Source organism: Heterocephalus glaber, unplaced genomic scaffold (assembly GCF_053883595.1).
Source record: "Heterocephalus glaber isolate CG9 unplaced genomic scaffold, H.glaber_assembly_v1.0 deba00001472, whole genome shotgun sequence".
NCBI lineage: Eukaryota > Metazoa > Chordata > Mammalia > Rodentia > Bathyergidae > Heterocephalus > Heterocephalus glaber.
The window spans coordinates 30,148,291-30,163,078 of NW_028258315.1; the positions used below are offsets into that span (position 1 = coordinate 30,148,291).

Below are 14,788 nucleotides of genomic sequence, written 5' to 3' on the forward strand. Positions count from 1 at the left end.
TAGTACAATTCCTAGAACCAATACGCAAACCCTGGCTCAGGAGAACTGCAAGAACCCCAATGCCCCGCGCCTGCGCAAAAAAGGCAGAAGCGAAAGGAAGGGGGAGGAAAACCACAAGCCAACGGGGAGGCGGCAACAACGCCTGCGCAGTGTGACTGGGATGGCGCATTTTCTTGCAACGAGTAATGCGGCGTCGCTGTTGGCCGAGGAGGGCGGAGAGTTTTGTGGTGAAGTAGGAGGAGGAATTCATGTAGGTGTCCGAAGGAGCCTTGATCTGAACCACAAAGAGGGAAGGTGATGCTGGATACATCTACTCCCAGACTGGCAGCGTGAAGTCGTGGGATCACCTTGGAACCGTGAGTAGCGGAGGCTGTGCCGACGGCGGGAGCGGCGGAGGGGGGACCCGGATGGGAAGGGGGCGGGGCGGGGGGGGGGGCGAGGAAGCAAAGGACCCGGATGCTGACCCGGCCCTTTGGACCGCGGGCCAGCGCGGGGACGCCAAGAGGGGGTGGAGGTCCAGTAGGCGGAAGGGGCCTCACGGCGGCGCTGTACTAACTTGGAGCTGTCCGCCTACCCACGGCAGAGTCGGCCTCGTTATTTAAAGCCACGCTACGTTTGTCGGTGTCCCTCGGGGCCCGCAGTTCCCAGAGCTTGAGTGGGACTTTACTGTGTGCGTCACAGCTGCTTTTCTCATTTGTCTACCTCTGTTTAGCAATTTTGAAATCACACCTTTCCTTTAAAAAATTACCTTGGCGTGGCACTTTCATTTCTTATATGCGAGTTGTTCCCCGATTTCGTTCTTTGAGGCGTCAGAAGGAACTGTCGTTCATTCTATCACGTAGTGCACCTGAGCCTGATCAGACAGACATTAAAACAAAACAGACATAGGAGTGAGTGGGAAACTGCAACCGTAGTGCTAGAGCGATAGGAGAATGTAAAATAGAAATTGAACTTGTTTAGGGAGATAAGATTTCTGACCGGGTGGGAATCAAGCCGATGGGTTAGTAGGAGTTAATCAAGGAAAGGACATTACAGAAAGAGTAGTAACATGTTGGAAATCTGTCAGGAGAGAGCTTTTCCAGTATGAAGAAGTGAGGCTGAAGAGATACGGTGCGCTGCAAAGCTTACGTGCCTCGTTAAGGAGTTTTGTTCTTGCGGTTTGAGCAATAGTATGGTTTGGAATGGCTCTCAACTAGAAGGAAGAGAGAACTAATGGTGAATTGTGCAAAGATCATTGGCCTAAGGATGAAAGAGTAGATGAGAGGGATGCAAGCAGGAAGCCCAAGGAGAAGGCCACTGCAATGGTGATTCAACGGTGGGAAAAATGAACTGTATTAATAATCATTGATCCGCTCTTATAACACATGTCCAGCAGTTGTTCAGTTGTGAAAGTGGAAGAATAATGGCACACTCTCACTGAGGCATTCTGTAATTATCCTAAAAATCAATTAGTAGAGTTAACAGACATTATTGCCTCTTTATAAAGTAAGTGAAGCTTCCAGCTTAGGTAAATCGAGGGTAAAAAAAGAGATAGGCAGGTCAGTGTGTGGAACCCTTAGACTGTTTTGTTTGTTGGAAACAGTCTTGCTGTGTAGTTTAGGCTGGCCTTGAACTCACTGTGTAGCCCAGGCTGGCCTCAAACTTGACAATTTTCACACCTCAGCCTCCTTGGCATTACAGGTGTGTGCCACCACACCCAGCTAGTCTCTTAAAAAAGACACAAGACAAATTGATTTTCAGTATCTAAAAACATTGAGGGTCCTATATTTTCCTACCACCGAGAATAGTTGCATGTAAACATTCTCTGGAAAAAGAACACTAATACTTGTTTTTAAGTGAGCATTTCTTAAATTTCTGCGAATGAGCAAAGGAAAGAATAATTTTTTGAATTCAGACTATTAAGTTGGGAAATAACATTAGACAAAGCTCTAAGAATTTAAACAAATGATGGCTCAGATTTCTGTGCAAGAGTACACCTGTTATAAATCCAGAGACAAAAAATTACTGAACTGGACATTGTGATACGTGCCTGCAATCTCACCACTCAGAAGGCTGAGACAGGAGGATCATCAATATTCCAAGGCAGTGGTGGCTACTGGTAGCAAGTCCCAGCCTAGCTTGGACTACATAGGGAAACCTCATCTCAAAAAGACAAAAACAACAACCAAAAACGAATTATTGAAAGGTCTCAGTAAATCAAATGTGTTTTATAGTCTCAAAAAAGTTATGATTTGTACTTCAAAGTTGAGAAAAGATACCTACTGTTAGAGAATTATGTAAAATATGTATATAGATATATATGTAAGTACTTGTTTATTCTGTTTTTAATGCTGTTCCAAAATAATCTGACCTAGCCATTATCTTCATGTTTTGCATCTTTTCTTCCTTTAACCTCTACCAACAAAGTAACTAGATTAAAGGTTAAACTATAATAAATTATTTGGGTTATTTCAGAAATTTTACAACCAGCCTACTGTTGTGGTACACAGTTGAATCCTAGCTCCTTGGGAGACTTAAGGCAGAAGGATTGCAAGTTCAAGGTTAGCCTGGGCTACTTAGTGACTTAGTGAGACCCTGTCTCAAAAAAAGGTGGGGGAAGGGGGTTGAGAATGTAGTATTTTAAGTTGAGAAATAACATACAAACCTCTAAGAACTTAAGTGAAGCTTAGCTCAGTTCTAAGGCCCTGAGTTCAGTCCCCAGTACTGAAGAAAACAATCAGCTAAACACTGACCAATGTAATCACATGAATGAAGAATATATTTTGAGACATATAATCTCTTGAGATATAGCTGGCATGATGGCACACACCTATAGCTCCAACAGTTGGAAGGCTGAAGCCAGAGGACCACCAGTTCTAGACTAGCATGGACCACATAGCAAGATCCTGTCTCAATTGAAAAAAAAAACTAGGGATATAATTTATATACTACCCATTTAAAATACACTGGGCACAGTGATGCCTGTATTCCCAGCACTTAGGGAGGAGGATGAGGCAGGACAAACAAATTGAAGTCCAGCCTAGGCAGTTTACCAAGATTCTGTCTCAAAACAAATAAATAAATAACCCAGGCATCGTCGTATGTGCTTATAATCCTAGCACTCAGAGGCTGAAGCAGAAAAATCATTGCAGATTCAAGGCCAGCCTGACTACATCCTGAACTGTACAAGACCCTGTCTCAAAAATAAATAAATAAAACAAAGACTAGTTCAGACTTGATGTGATTACACCTATATATCCACCTACATGGGAGTCTGAAGAAGTAAGATCTCTTGTGAAGAGGAGTTTGAAATCAGCCTGGACAACATAGTGAGACACCATCTCAAAACAAAAGAGATGCACAGTTATGTGATTTTTAGTATATTCACTATAATCTAATTAGATAACATTTTGATCCCCCAAAAGAGAAACGCTGTTACTCAGCAGTCTATATTTTCCCATACCAGCAACCACTAATCAACTTTCTGTGTGGATTGGCTTATTCAGAATATTTCCTTTAAGTGGAATCATATACTATGTGGTCTTTTGTAATTCTTTTACTTAACATAATGCTTTCAAAGTGTTCTGTGTAAAAAAAAAAAAATTTTTTTTTTTAGTACTGGGAATCAAATATTTAGGGACTCAAGTTTGCCAGGCAGACGCTGCCCCACTGAGCTACATTCCCAGCCCGTGTAAAAAAATTTTTAAACCAAACCGAAAGTCTGCCTTTCCAAAACAACACTGAGATATGAGTATTTTGCAGTTTATCACTTTATTTAGACACAGTAATTTTGTTCATGAAGTCAATTTTATGTTTCTTCTTTTTGACAGATCAGCTTTGAAATTTGAAAACAATGGAGAAGACTCAAGAAAATGTCCAAAGAATTCTTCTAGAGCCCTACAGGTACTTACTTCAATTACCAGGTAACTAACTATTCAGTTATAGGACATCCATATAGAATAGATTTCAGACAGAAATAGTTGTTCAAATCTTAGCAAACAGAAAAAGACTTACTAGGTTTTCTATTTAAAGCAATCTCTGAGAAAAATTTATTTATATTTTTCCCTCTTAAAAGGCACCCTTTTCAAAATACCAATTATATAACATACCTTCAAAAATATAAATACTCTGTTATTCTATAACTCAAGAGGCTGAGGCAGGAGGATCAAGAGTTCAAGGCCAGCCTAGACTACATAGTGTCATCCTGTCACACACACAAAAAAATGCCTTTAGGGCCAGGGATTTAGCTCAGTGGTTTTGCTGCCTGCTGTGCAAGCGCAAAGACCCAAGTTCGATCCCCGGTACCAAAAAAAAAAAAAAAAATGCCTTTATCTAGAAAATGATAACATGTAAAGATTCATGAAAATAATAAAAGTGAGTTCTTTTAATAATTTATAACCAGTTACTTGAAAGGTGACATGATTTCTCATAAAATAATATAAAGGTGGTATATTCTTACACAACTCTTAATAATCTAGCCCATAATGTAATTAAACTATTATGATGTGCTCATCTCAGTCACCAAAGACACATTTTTATTTCTATTCTTTTTTTTCTTTTTTTTTTGGTACCAGGGAGCAAACTTGGGTCCTTGTGCTTGCGCAGCAGGCGGCAAAACCACTGAGCTAAATCCCCGGCCCTTATTTCTATTCTAATGTGCATAGCTTTCTTTGTCACTGTATCTCAGGGATAATGTATGCATTTCTTTTCTTCATGAACTTGGGGAGATAAATATGTTTATCATAGTGGTGCATGAATGTAGTCTCAAGTACTTGGGAAACTGAAGCAGGACAGTTACTTGAGCCAGGAGTTTAGGGCTATCCTAGGTAAATAACAAAATTTTTTCTCAAAAAAAAAAGCTGAGGGCTGAGGATTTAGCTCAGTGGTGCCGTGCCTGCTTCGTAAGCACAAGGTCTTTGAGTTCAATCCCCAGTACTGGAAAAAAAAGCCGAAAGAGTGCTAGCTTCTGGACTACTCTTAGGAAACCATCATGATTATTAAAGAGAAGAAAATGCTGAAACTGTTTTTTTGTTTTAGTTTGTTTGTGTTGTATGAGGAATTGAACCCAGAGGCACTCTATCATGGGGCTATATCCCCATATCCTCAGCCTTTTCTTTATTTTTTCTCCTGAGACAGTTTCACTGAGTTACCTAAGTTGACCATTAACTTGTGTTCCTCCTACCTCAGCCTCCCCGCTAGCTGGGATTATAGGCATATGCCACTGCACCTGGCAATTTTACTATTTTCTACATATTCAGATAAGAAATGAAAAATGTGACTCCATGTTAAGTCTCTGATTTCATGTTCAGAATTTATTTTTTAATGGGGCATGGTGGAGCATGCTTGTAATCCTAACACTTGCAAGGCTGAGATACAAAAATCACAGGTTTGAGGCCAGGCTGGGCTACATAGTAAGTTCAAGGCCAGCCTGAGCTATATAGTGAGACTATGACTCAAAAATCTGGGAAAAGCGAGGCATGGTAGTGCATACCTTTAATCCCAGCACTGCGGAGGCTAAGGAAGGTGGCAAGGCCAGCCTGGGCTACACAGGGAGACTCTGTCTCAAAAACACAAAACAAACTAGAGAAAAAAAACATTTTTTAGAGTTATTAAAGTATAATTTCTTTGCCAATTGTACATTGTAAGTATAGCTCAGACTAAACTTTATTAAACTGAGAAGTAGGTAAGAAGTATAAACTGTATACTTGTCACCCAGACCATATGTACCTTAGCAGTTAGTAGGCAGAAGATGTTTGTAGAACCCTGAGAGATGCCTTCTTTCCTACACTTTGCACAGAAAGTGAAAGTTTGTTCCTTTGGATATGTGATATGAGCTGTGAGTTCATTTATTTAGGTGATTGCTACAGAGAAAGCAGAGAGAACTTCAGTAGCATTTGGGGGCTAAAGATGTAGACCAATGAAAAAGTGCTTACTGAGCATGCATATAAGGTCCTAGATTTGATCCCCAACACCACAAAAAAGAAAAAAGAAAGTTTTTTTGATTACTGAAACTTAACTTTTTATGTAACTTTTTTCTGATACCTAATGTGAAATTAGTATATTACTGTATATTCGCTTAACAGGAAGCTCATAGAATATTTTTGCTAAATGGACAAGTTGTGGTTTTTATCACCATTCCTTTATGTTTAAGCTAAAATCACTTCTAGTGGTAACTGTTACCCAGAGAGCATTCTTGAGCTTTCTATATTTATTTTTTTTTAAAAAGATACTTAAAAAGTAATGGCCCTAGTTAAAATAAAGACATTAATGGGTTGGGGATGTAGCTCAGTGGCACCACACCTGCCTGGCAAGTGCAAGGTCCTGAGTTCGATCCCCAGTACCAGAAAAAAAAGACTACCTTTTCACAAAACTAAGGGTATTAAAAAGGTTTGTTTTAGGGTATGGGAATCTTTTTCTTATTCGTGTGTGTGTGTGTGTGTGTGTGTGTGTGTGTGTGTGTGTGTGTGTGTAGATCAAACCTAGGAATTTATGCATGCTAGGCAAGAGCTATGCCACTGAGCTATATCCCCAGATCATTTTTTGATAGAATGATAATCTCATTTTTTGATAGAAAAGAAACACAACTACCCAGTCTTTTAAACTTTCATTTAAAGGAGAGGTAGAGTGCTTGGGAGGCTGAGGCAGAAGGATTGCTGCAAGTTCAAGGCTAGCATGGGCTACATAGTTCAAGGCCAGCCTGAACTACATAGCAAGACCCTGTCTCCATAAAGAGGGATAGGGAAGGAAGAAGTGGTAGATTATCTTAGGAGATATTTTTATGAAGTAATTCAATAGTAAAGTACAATACATTAAAAATACCTCTGGGGGAAAGAGGGTGTACACTTATCATCCCAGCTGCTCTCAATGGCTGAGAAAGGAGGATTGAAAATTTGAGGCCTGGAGCCAGGGATTTAGCTCAGTGCTTCCGCCGCCTGCCTCAAAAGCGCAAGGTCCCAAGTTTGATCATCCCTAGTACCAAAAAAAAAAAGAAAAGAAAAAGAAAATTTGAGGCCAGTTTGGGCAAGGTAGCAAATTGGGCAATTTAGCAAGTATTTCAAAATTTTTAAAAATAAATTAAGGTCTAGGGAAGGTAGCTTGATTGTAGAGCATCCCTGGTGCCAATCTCCAGTACTACAAACACTGCAAAAAAAAAAAAGAGTTCTATAAAATAGAAAAGTTTTGCCGGGCATGGTGGCACAAGCCTGTAATTCTAGCACTCAGGAGACGGAGAAGGAGGATCACCATGAGTTCAAGGCTAGCATGTGCCACCACGCCTGGCAAAACTTGTGTTAATTTAAGCCTACTGAAGTGCTTTAGAATCTCTCTTTCCTGTCCAAATATTTTAAAAGATCGTGTACTGGTTGGACATAGTGGCACTCTTGTAATCCCAGCATTCAGAAGGCTGAGGCAGGAGGATTGCTGCAAATTCGAGGCTAACCTGAGCTACATAGTGAGTTCAAGGCCAGACTAAACTACATAGTGAGACCCTATCTCAAAAAAGAAGAAATAGGGGCTGGGGATTTAGCTCAGTGGTTCTGCCGCCTGCCTCGCAAGCGCAAGGTCCTGAGTTCGATCCCTGGTACCAAAAACAAATGAAACAAAGATAGGTGCAAGAGAAACTACCAACAGAGCTAAGAGACAACCTACAATGTGGGAAGAAATTTTTAGCAGCTGTACCTCAGACAAAGGTCTACTATCGAGAATATATAAAGAATTGAAAAACATCAGACCCCCCCCCCCAATTCAAAGACCCAATTCAAAACTGGGCATCTGAAATGAACAGACATTTCTCAGACAAAGAAGTAAAAGCAGCAAGTAAATATATGAAAAAATGTTCAACATCACTGGTCATTCGAGAAATGCAGATGAAAACAACACTGAGATTCCACCTCACCCCAGAAAGAATGGCTGCTATCAAGAAATCAACCAATAGGGCTGGGGATTTAGCTCAGTGGTCCCGGCACCTGCCTTGAAAGCGCAAGGTCCTGAGTTTGATCCCCGGTACCAAAAAAAAAAAAAGGACCCTGTGGGCCAGGAACTTAGCTCAGTGGTGCTGTTACCTGCCTTGCAAGCGCAAGGTCCTGAGTTCGATCCCTGGTACCGCAAAAAAAAAAAAAGAAAGAAAGAAATCAACCAATAACAAATGCTGGCGGGGCTGTGGGGAAAGAGGAACCCTTCTCCACTGCTGGTGGGAGTGCAGACTGGTGCAACCACTATAGAAATCAGTATGGAGATACCTCAAAGAACTAGGGCTAGAGGTCCCATTTGACCCAGCTATTCCGCTACTGGGTATCTTCCCCAAAGAATTAAAAGAATCATACCACAGCGATATATGTGCACCTATGTTTATAGCGGCACAGTTTGTAATACCAGTTTGTAAATACACAGTTTGTAAAGCTTGGAAACAGCCCAAGTGCCTGCCCATCAACTGGAAACTGGATAAAGAAGATGTGGTTTTTTTATAAAACGGAGTACTGTTCAGCCATAAAGAATGAGAAACTAGAGACATTTATAGCTAAATGGATGTATATTGAGGCCATACTCCTAAGTGAAATAAATAGGACACACGTGTAAATACCGAATAGTTTCTCCAGTGTGAGAAACTGAAAGAGTAAATAAGGATGAAAATGATTAAAATGAATAATTGATAATTTGAAATAGGAAAAGGTCCAAAGGTGTAGGGGTGATGGGAGGGGAAGGGGAAAGGGAAGAAGGGAAAGGAAAAATTATGAGAAAGAAAAAAAAAATGGAAACAAAATCTATGTAAACAGGGAAGGGTGGAGGGGGTGAAGGGTGCACAGGTAATGGGGGAAAAAATGAGAACTAAGATACATCATGTTCAGGTACAAGCACCCAATGATAAATGTAAATGTATTGTATACCTAAAATGTACCAATAAATATATAAATAAAAAAAATTTTTTTTAAAACAAAGATAGAGCTGGGGACTTAGCTCAGCGGCACCAGCACATGGTCCTGATTTTGATCCCCGTTACCACAAAAAAAAAAAAGAAACAAACAAATAAATGGTTGTGTATTATAGCATGTGGTAGGGGTCTGGGGGTTTTTTGGTTTGTTTGTTTTGGCAGTACTAATGATTGAACTGTGGGCTTTGTGCATGCTAGGCAGGCACTCTAAAAACTAAGCTACATTTCTAGCCATTTTATTCATTTATTTATTTATTTATTTTTGGTACAGGACTCAAACTCAGGACCTTATGCTTGTGAGGCAGGCAGTGGAACCGCTTAGCTAAATCCCCGGCCCTCTACCCATTTTATTTTGAGGCAGGGTCTCCCTAAGTTGTCCAAGTTGGTCTCCAACTTGAGATTCTCCTAGCCCAACCTGAATAACTGAGATTACAGGCATGTGCCGCCATGCCTAGCTTAAGAATGTGAATTTCAGAGAGGTTGGAACTTGGATAAGGGGCAGTGGAAGGTAATCTCCAGTGGTTAAGGGGTTGATGGGCTGGATTTATCAAGTCCAATCAGTTTTATAGAAAGTTTCTGCATTTGTATACACACACACCCATATATACCAAAGGGATTGAACCTAGGCCCTTTGCACTGAGTTACATCCCCAGAACTTTTCTTACTTTTTATTTTGAGTCACGGTCTCACTGAGTTGAACTTGTCATCCTCCTGTCTCAGCCTTCCAGGGTGCTAAGATTACAAAGTGCACTAAATGTGTTTATTATAATTAAAATAATTTTTTATTGACAGTTTTTACTTTTTGATTACAGGTAAGCAAGTGAGAACAAAACTTTCACAGGCATTTAATCATTGGCTGAAAGTTCCAGAAGACAAACTACAGGTATTTAGATATTTTTTTTTCCCTAGTACTGGAATTGAACTCAGGGCTTTCACACTGAGGTATGTCCTCAGCTGATTTTTGTTTTTTACTTTTAGAGTCTTGCTAAGTTGCTCAGTCTGGGCTCGTTCTTGTGATCCTCTTACCTCAGCTTCCCAGAGTGCTCAGATTACAGGCATGGGCCACTGTGCCCAGCTGCCAATGCTAATCTTAGAATTAATCCCAAAGAAATTAATATATATCGCATAAAAATACTCTTAGCTCTTGATTCATTGTAATGCTCATAAAATGTATTATTTTATATTGAATTTGTAAATATTAGTTGTAAGAATTTAAAACACTTGAAACTTTCAGAATCACTTAATATCATTAAGGATAAACTGTTTTGAATAGTTCAAGTAAAATAAAATTTTTTGTTCTTTTCTTTTTAGATTATCATCGAAGTGACAGAAATGTTGCATAATGCCAGTTTACTCATTGATGATATTGAGGATAATTCAAAACTCCGACGTGGCTTTCCTGTAGCACACAGCATCTACGGGATTCCATCTGTCATCAATTCTGCCAATTATGTTTATTTCCTTGGCTTAGAGAAAGTCTTAACCCTTGACCACCCAGATGCAGTGAAGCTTTTTACCTGCCAGCTTTTGGAACTCCACCAGGGACAAGGCCTAGATATTTACTGGAGGGATAATTACATTTGTCCCACTGAAGAAGAATATAAAACCATGGTGCTGCAGAAGACAGGTGGACTGTTTGGATTAGCAGTAGGTCTCATGCAGTTGTTCTCTGACTACAAAGAAGATTTAAAACCACTGCTTAATACACTTGGGCTCTTTTTCCAAATTAGAGATGATTATGCCAATCTCCACTCCAAAGAATATAGTGAAAACAAAAGTTTTTGTGAAGATCTGACGGAAGGAAAGTTCTCATTTCCTACTATTCATGCTATTCGGTCGAGACCTGAAAGCACCCAGGTGCAGAACATCTTGCACCAGAGAACAGAAAACATAGATATTAAAAAATACTGTGTCCAGTATCTTGAGGATGTAGGTTCTTTTGAATATACTCGGAATACTCTTAGAGAGCTAGAATCTGAAGCCTATAAACAAATTGAGGCATGTGGTGGAAACCCTGAGCTAGTAGCTTTAGTAAGGCACTTAGGTAAGATGTTCAAAGAAGAAAATTAATAATAAGCCATTCTTGATTGGTACATACAGCTTCCTTTGGTGGTTTTTGTTTTTGTTTGTTTTGTTTGTACCAGGGATCGAACTCAGGTCCTTGTGTTTTCGAGGCAAGCGGCGGAACCACTGAGCTAAATCCCCAGCCCTCTTTAGTTGTTTTTTGTCTTTTAACCTATCAGCTTTTCACAAATTTGAACTAAACTGTTAATCTCCAAAAAATGAGAAAAGAGGAGTGAGATGAATGAAACTGTTTCAGTGTAGAAACCTATCCATACATATACTACAAAGTCGAAAGAACCAAGAGGAGCTACATTTATAGAGGTCTAATTTAAATGTCAGAACTTCTTGCAGCAGGTCATTGTGACCAACTGTGACCTACTACAATAAATGTTCTGTTGATCTTGTCAATATAAAAGATTTTAGCTTCCAGGAATTTTTAATCTAAATACTTCCTACTACATGGGCTGTTCCTAATCATCTCTAGTTTCAAACTAGTGACTGCATGGGACTAGTTTCTTTAGCTAACTGGCCCAAAAACCACACTGCTTTTTTTTTTTTTTTTGGTACTGGGGATCGAACTCAGGACCTTGTGCTTGCAAGGCAGGCGCCGTAACTACTGAGCTAAATCCCCAGCACCACTGCTTTCTTGAATGCTGCTAGTAAGAATATATCAACATCCTCTCTGGAAGCTCTCTTACTGAAGTCTTCTGGGAGACTGCTGAGTGAAAAATAATAACCATTCAGGTTCTTTCTGTTACACTTTGCCTTTTTTTCTTCATCTCTACCCACACAGGTCTGCTCTTTTAACTAAGGAGTCTCTACTTAATGAAACTCACGTACTAGCCAAGTTCTTTTTCCCTAATGTAACATTTATGGCCCAAACTGATTAGTATTCCTTTTCAAAAAGGAGAAAAAGAATGTACAGATCAAATGTTTTAGGAGGGAACCTCTGAACCTGAACATATTTCCCCACCACTGGTAGTAAAGATCTCTAAAAGGCTGTTTGCTTATCACCAGTACAAAAATGGAGAAATGTCCTTTTTCTTCCTACCCAATCACTATCTTCCTTCCCTGAAGGCAGTAGACACTTGAATGGAAAGGGAGTAGGCATCTGTAGTCTGACTGATGGAAACCAAAGTATTAATTCTGTGCCTGACAAAGTACTAAAAGTACCATCAAGCACTAGGTAGCTTTTTTAGTGCCTTACTCTTGACCCAGCTCTCCCTTCAGTGTAATTTCCATACCCAAACCACTGGAGCTGTCTGTGGCCCTCAAGGTAAGAAGAAAAGAAAAAAGACCCTGATTCCCATATTAGAAGTGTTGACATCCCAAAATAAATGGTAATGCTTCCATTAGAAGTCTTCCATTTTGCTGGATTGGTTCTGTAATACATTATTTTGGATCTAATCACTATATGCTTATATGAGAAATTCTTTCCCAGGCATTCAACCTAAATCTTGAAGAGTTGGAGGCTGACCTAACCTTTTTTTTTTTTTTTTTTTAGTATCAGGGATCGAACTCAGGACCTTGCACTTGCAAGGCAGGTGGCGGAACCACTGAGCTAAATCCCCAGGCCCCGTCTTCTAACTTTTTAAAGTAATTCTTTTTTTTTTTTTTTTTTTGGTACCGGGGATTGAACTCAGGTCCTTGCGCTTGCGCAGCAGGCTGGGGAACCACTTGAGCTAAATCCGCGGCCCCAAGATAATTCTAAACTATTTTGACAGTGATAGAGGAACCACTTAAAATCTGGGTATTTGTGCTGCAATATGGAAATTTGAACTTTTATGTTTATAAATTGATACTTTTGAAGAACCATGATAATTTTTAAAAATCTAATGTGATTGTATGGACAGAAAGTATTTACCTTTAATTATAAAGAATGCTTAAATAAAATCTTTCTCCTTGCCTAATCAAATTAATTGTGACCTGGTGCTAATTCATGATTCTTTCATCATTTTATCTTGCCTTTATCAGTGACAAATTCTTGAAATTGAATTGGGACCAGGTGTGGTCATGTATGCCTATAATCCCAGCACTCACAAGGCTGAAACAGGAGGATCACTGCAAGTTTGAGGCCAGCCTGAACTATATAGCAAGACCCTGTCTCAAAAAAACAAAAAATAAAAATAAAAAAAGGAATTGGAAACTTTTGTTGTTTTTTTCTTTGTGTTATTGTTTTGAGATAGGATCTATGTAGTTCAAGGTTGCCTTGAACTCACTATATAGCCCAGGCTGGCCTCATCTCCCTCAGCTTCCCAAGTGCTAAGATACAGGCATGTGTTACCACACCCAGCTGAAGTGGAAACTTTAACAGAATCATTTCCTCTATCTAATAAAACTCTGCACCATGCCAGAATGTAATGAGAGCTTTAAAACCAATAAAATGAATGAATTCATCTGCTTATGTTAATGCTACAGTAATTTTTTTCTCCATAAAGGAAAATCTTGTGATGACCCAAGTATGAATTGGAGTTTGCCACTTTAAAAACAAGATCTTTTTTTTTTTGGAGACAAGATCTCGCCTTGTAGTGCAGGCTGGCCTTTTGAACTTGTGGCATTCCTCCTACCTCACCCTTCCAATTGCTGGGTAAAAGACATAATTTAACATTTTTAAATGTTTTCTAAAAATAAAAATATTTTCTAGTCTATGCAGAGACCAAATTGATTTATTTATTTGGCAGGGTGTGGGTTGTTGTAGTGTACACCTGTAATTGCAGCTACTCGATCACAAGCTCAAGGCCAATCTGGGCAGTTGAACACTGGTCTCAAAAAGGGCTGAGGGGGTAGCTCAGTGGTGGAGTGCTAGCCCACCATCCATGAGGCCTGGCCTTCAATCCCTGATATTGCCAAAAAAAAAAAAGCCCACCTAATGTTGCCATAAATCTTACCTCAGCAAGACCTCTTTTTTTTTGAGGAAAAAAAATTTAAATTCAGATATCAAGCACTCTGGTTTAGAATGACCAACTTACTAGCTTTGAATTATATTTATCTCCATACATAAATTATGTGCAGATCTCAGAGTTGGTCTATTGAATTATGGAAGATATTTTTACCTCAGTGAGGTCCAATGAGTGATAGTACTAATGGTAAGCAATATATGTAGTTTGTAAATCTTAACAACATGATAAGTCATTTAATAGAAATTTAATCGAGAATAAACATTTAAAGAATAAAGTTTTGGGCCAGGGATTTAGCTCAGTGGTTTCGTTGCCTGCTGCGCAAGTGCAAGGATCCAAGTTCGATCCCCAGTACCAAAAAAAAAAAGAAAAAGAATAAAGTTTTAAGGGGCCAGGGATTTAGCTGAGTGGTTCCGCCACCTACCCCACAAGCACAAGGTCCCTAGTTTGATCCCCAGTACCAAAAAAAAATAATAAAGTTTTAAAGAGATTCAGCTTTAATAATTGTAACATGTCAATACTTTATAAAAAGAACTGGTTTATGTATTAAAGCTGACATAAAGTCAACCTTAAAGAAATGTACACACAAAACATTTAAGGAAACTGAAAAGCAGATTATTGCAACAAACTATGTCATTTGAAGCAAAACGAAGCAATTCAAAGAGACTAATAGATTTTCTAAAAAGTTTGATGAAAATTCATTTGTGTTTTAATAACAAAAATGAAAGTGTAATTTTTTAAGTTCAGTATACAGACTCCTGAAACTTGGCTAATTAAGTTTTGAAAAGCTGTGGATTGAAGTTAAACAAAAATTATATCGTTCAATAAATGTATTAGCAATAAAAGTAAAGACTTTCAGTACTATAAAGATTGGGAAAAAAATCTGAATATAAATGCTGATAGTAGGGCTGGGGATTTAGCT

The 14,788-nt window shown here is 39.1% G+C and overlaps 1 protein-coding gene across 3 annotated transcripts; it reads left to right on the plus strand.

Annotated features, from left to right (window-relative positions):
- Nucleotides 1-148: 148 nt before the first annotated feature.
- Nucleotides 149-12,889, plus strand: Ggps1 (geranylgeranyl diphosphate synthase 1). 3 transcript variants are annotated; one of them, XM_087181246.1, is made up of 4 exons: nt 149-356; nt 3,810-3,902; nt 9,718-9,788; nt 10,217-12,889. In XM_087181246.1, the coding sequence occupies exons 2-4, from the start codon at nt 3,833-3,835 to the stop codon at nt 10,973-10,975; spliced, it is 900 nt and encodes a 299-aa protein (XP_087037372.1). In that variant the 5' UTR covers nt 149-356; nt 3,810-3,832; the 3' UTR covers nt 10,976-12,889. The 3 variants fall into 3 exon arrangements, with proteins under 3 accessions (XP_087037372.1, XP_087037374.1, XP_087037373.1); XM_087181247.1 differs by having other exon boundaries at nt 151-356; nt 3,810-3,882; XM_087181248.1 differs by lacking the exon at nt 9,718-9,788.
- The last annotated feature ends 1,899 nt before the right edge of the window (nt 12,890-14,788 follow it).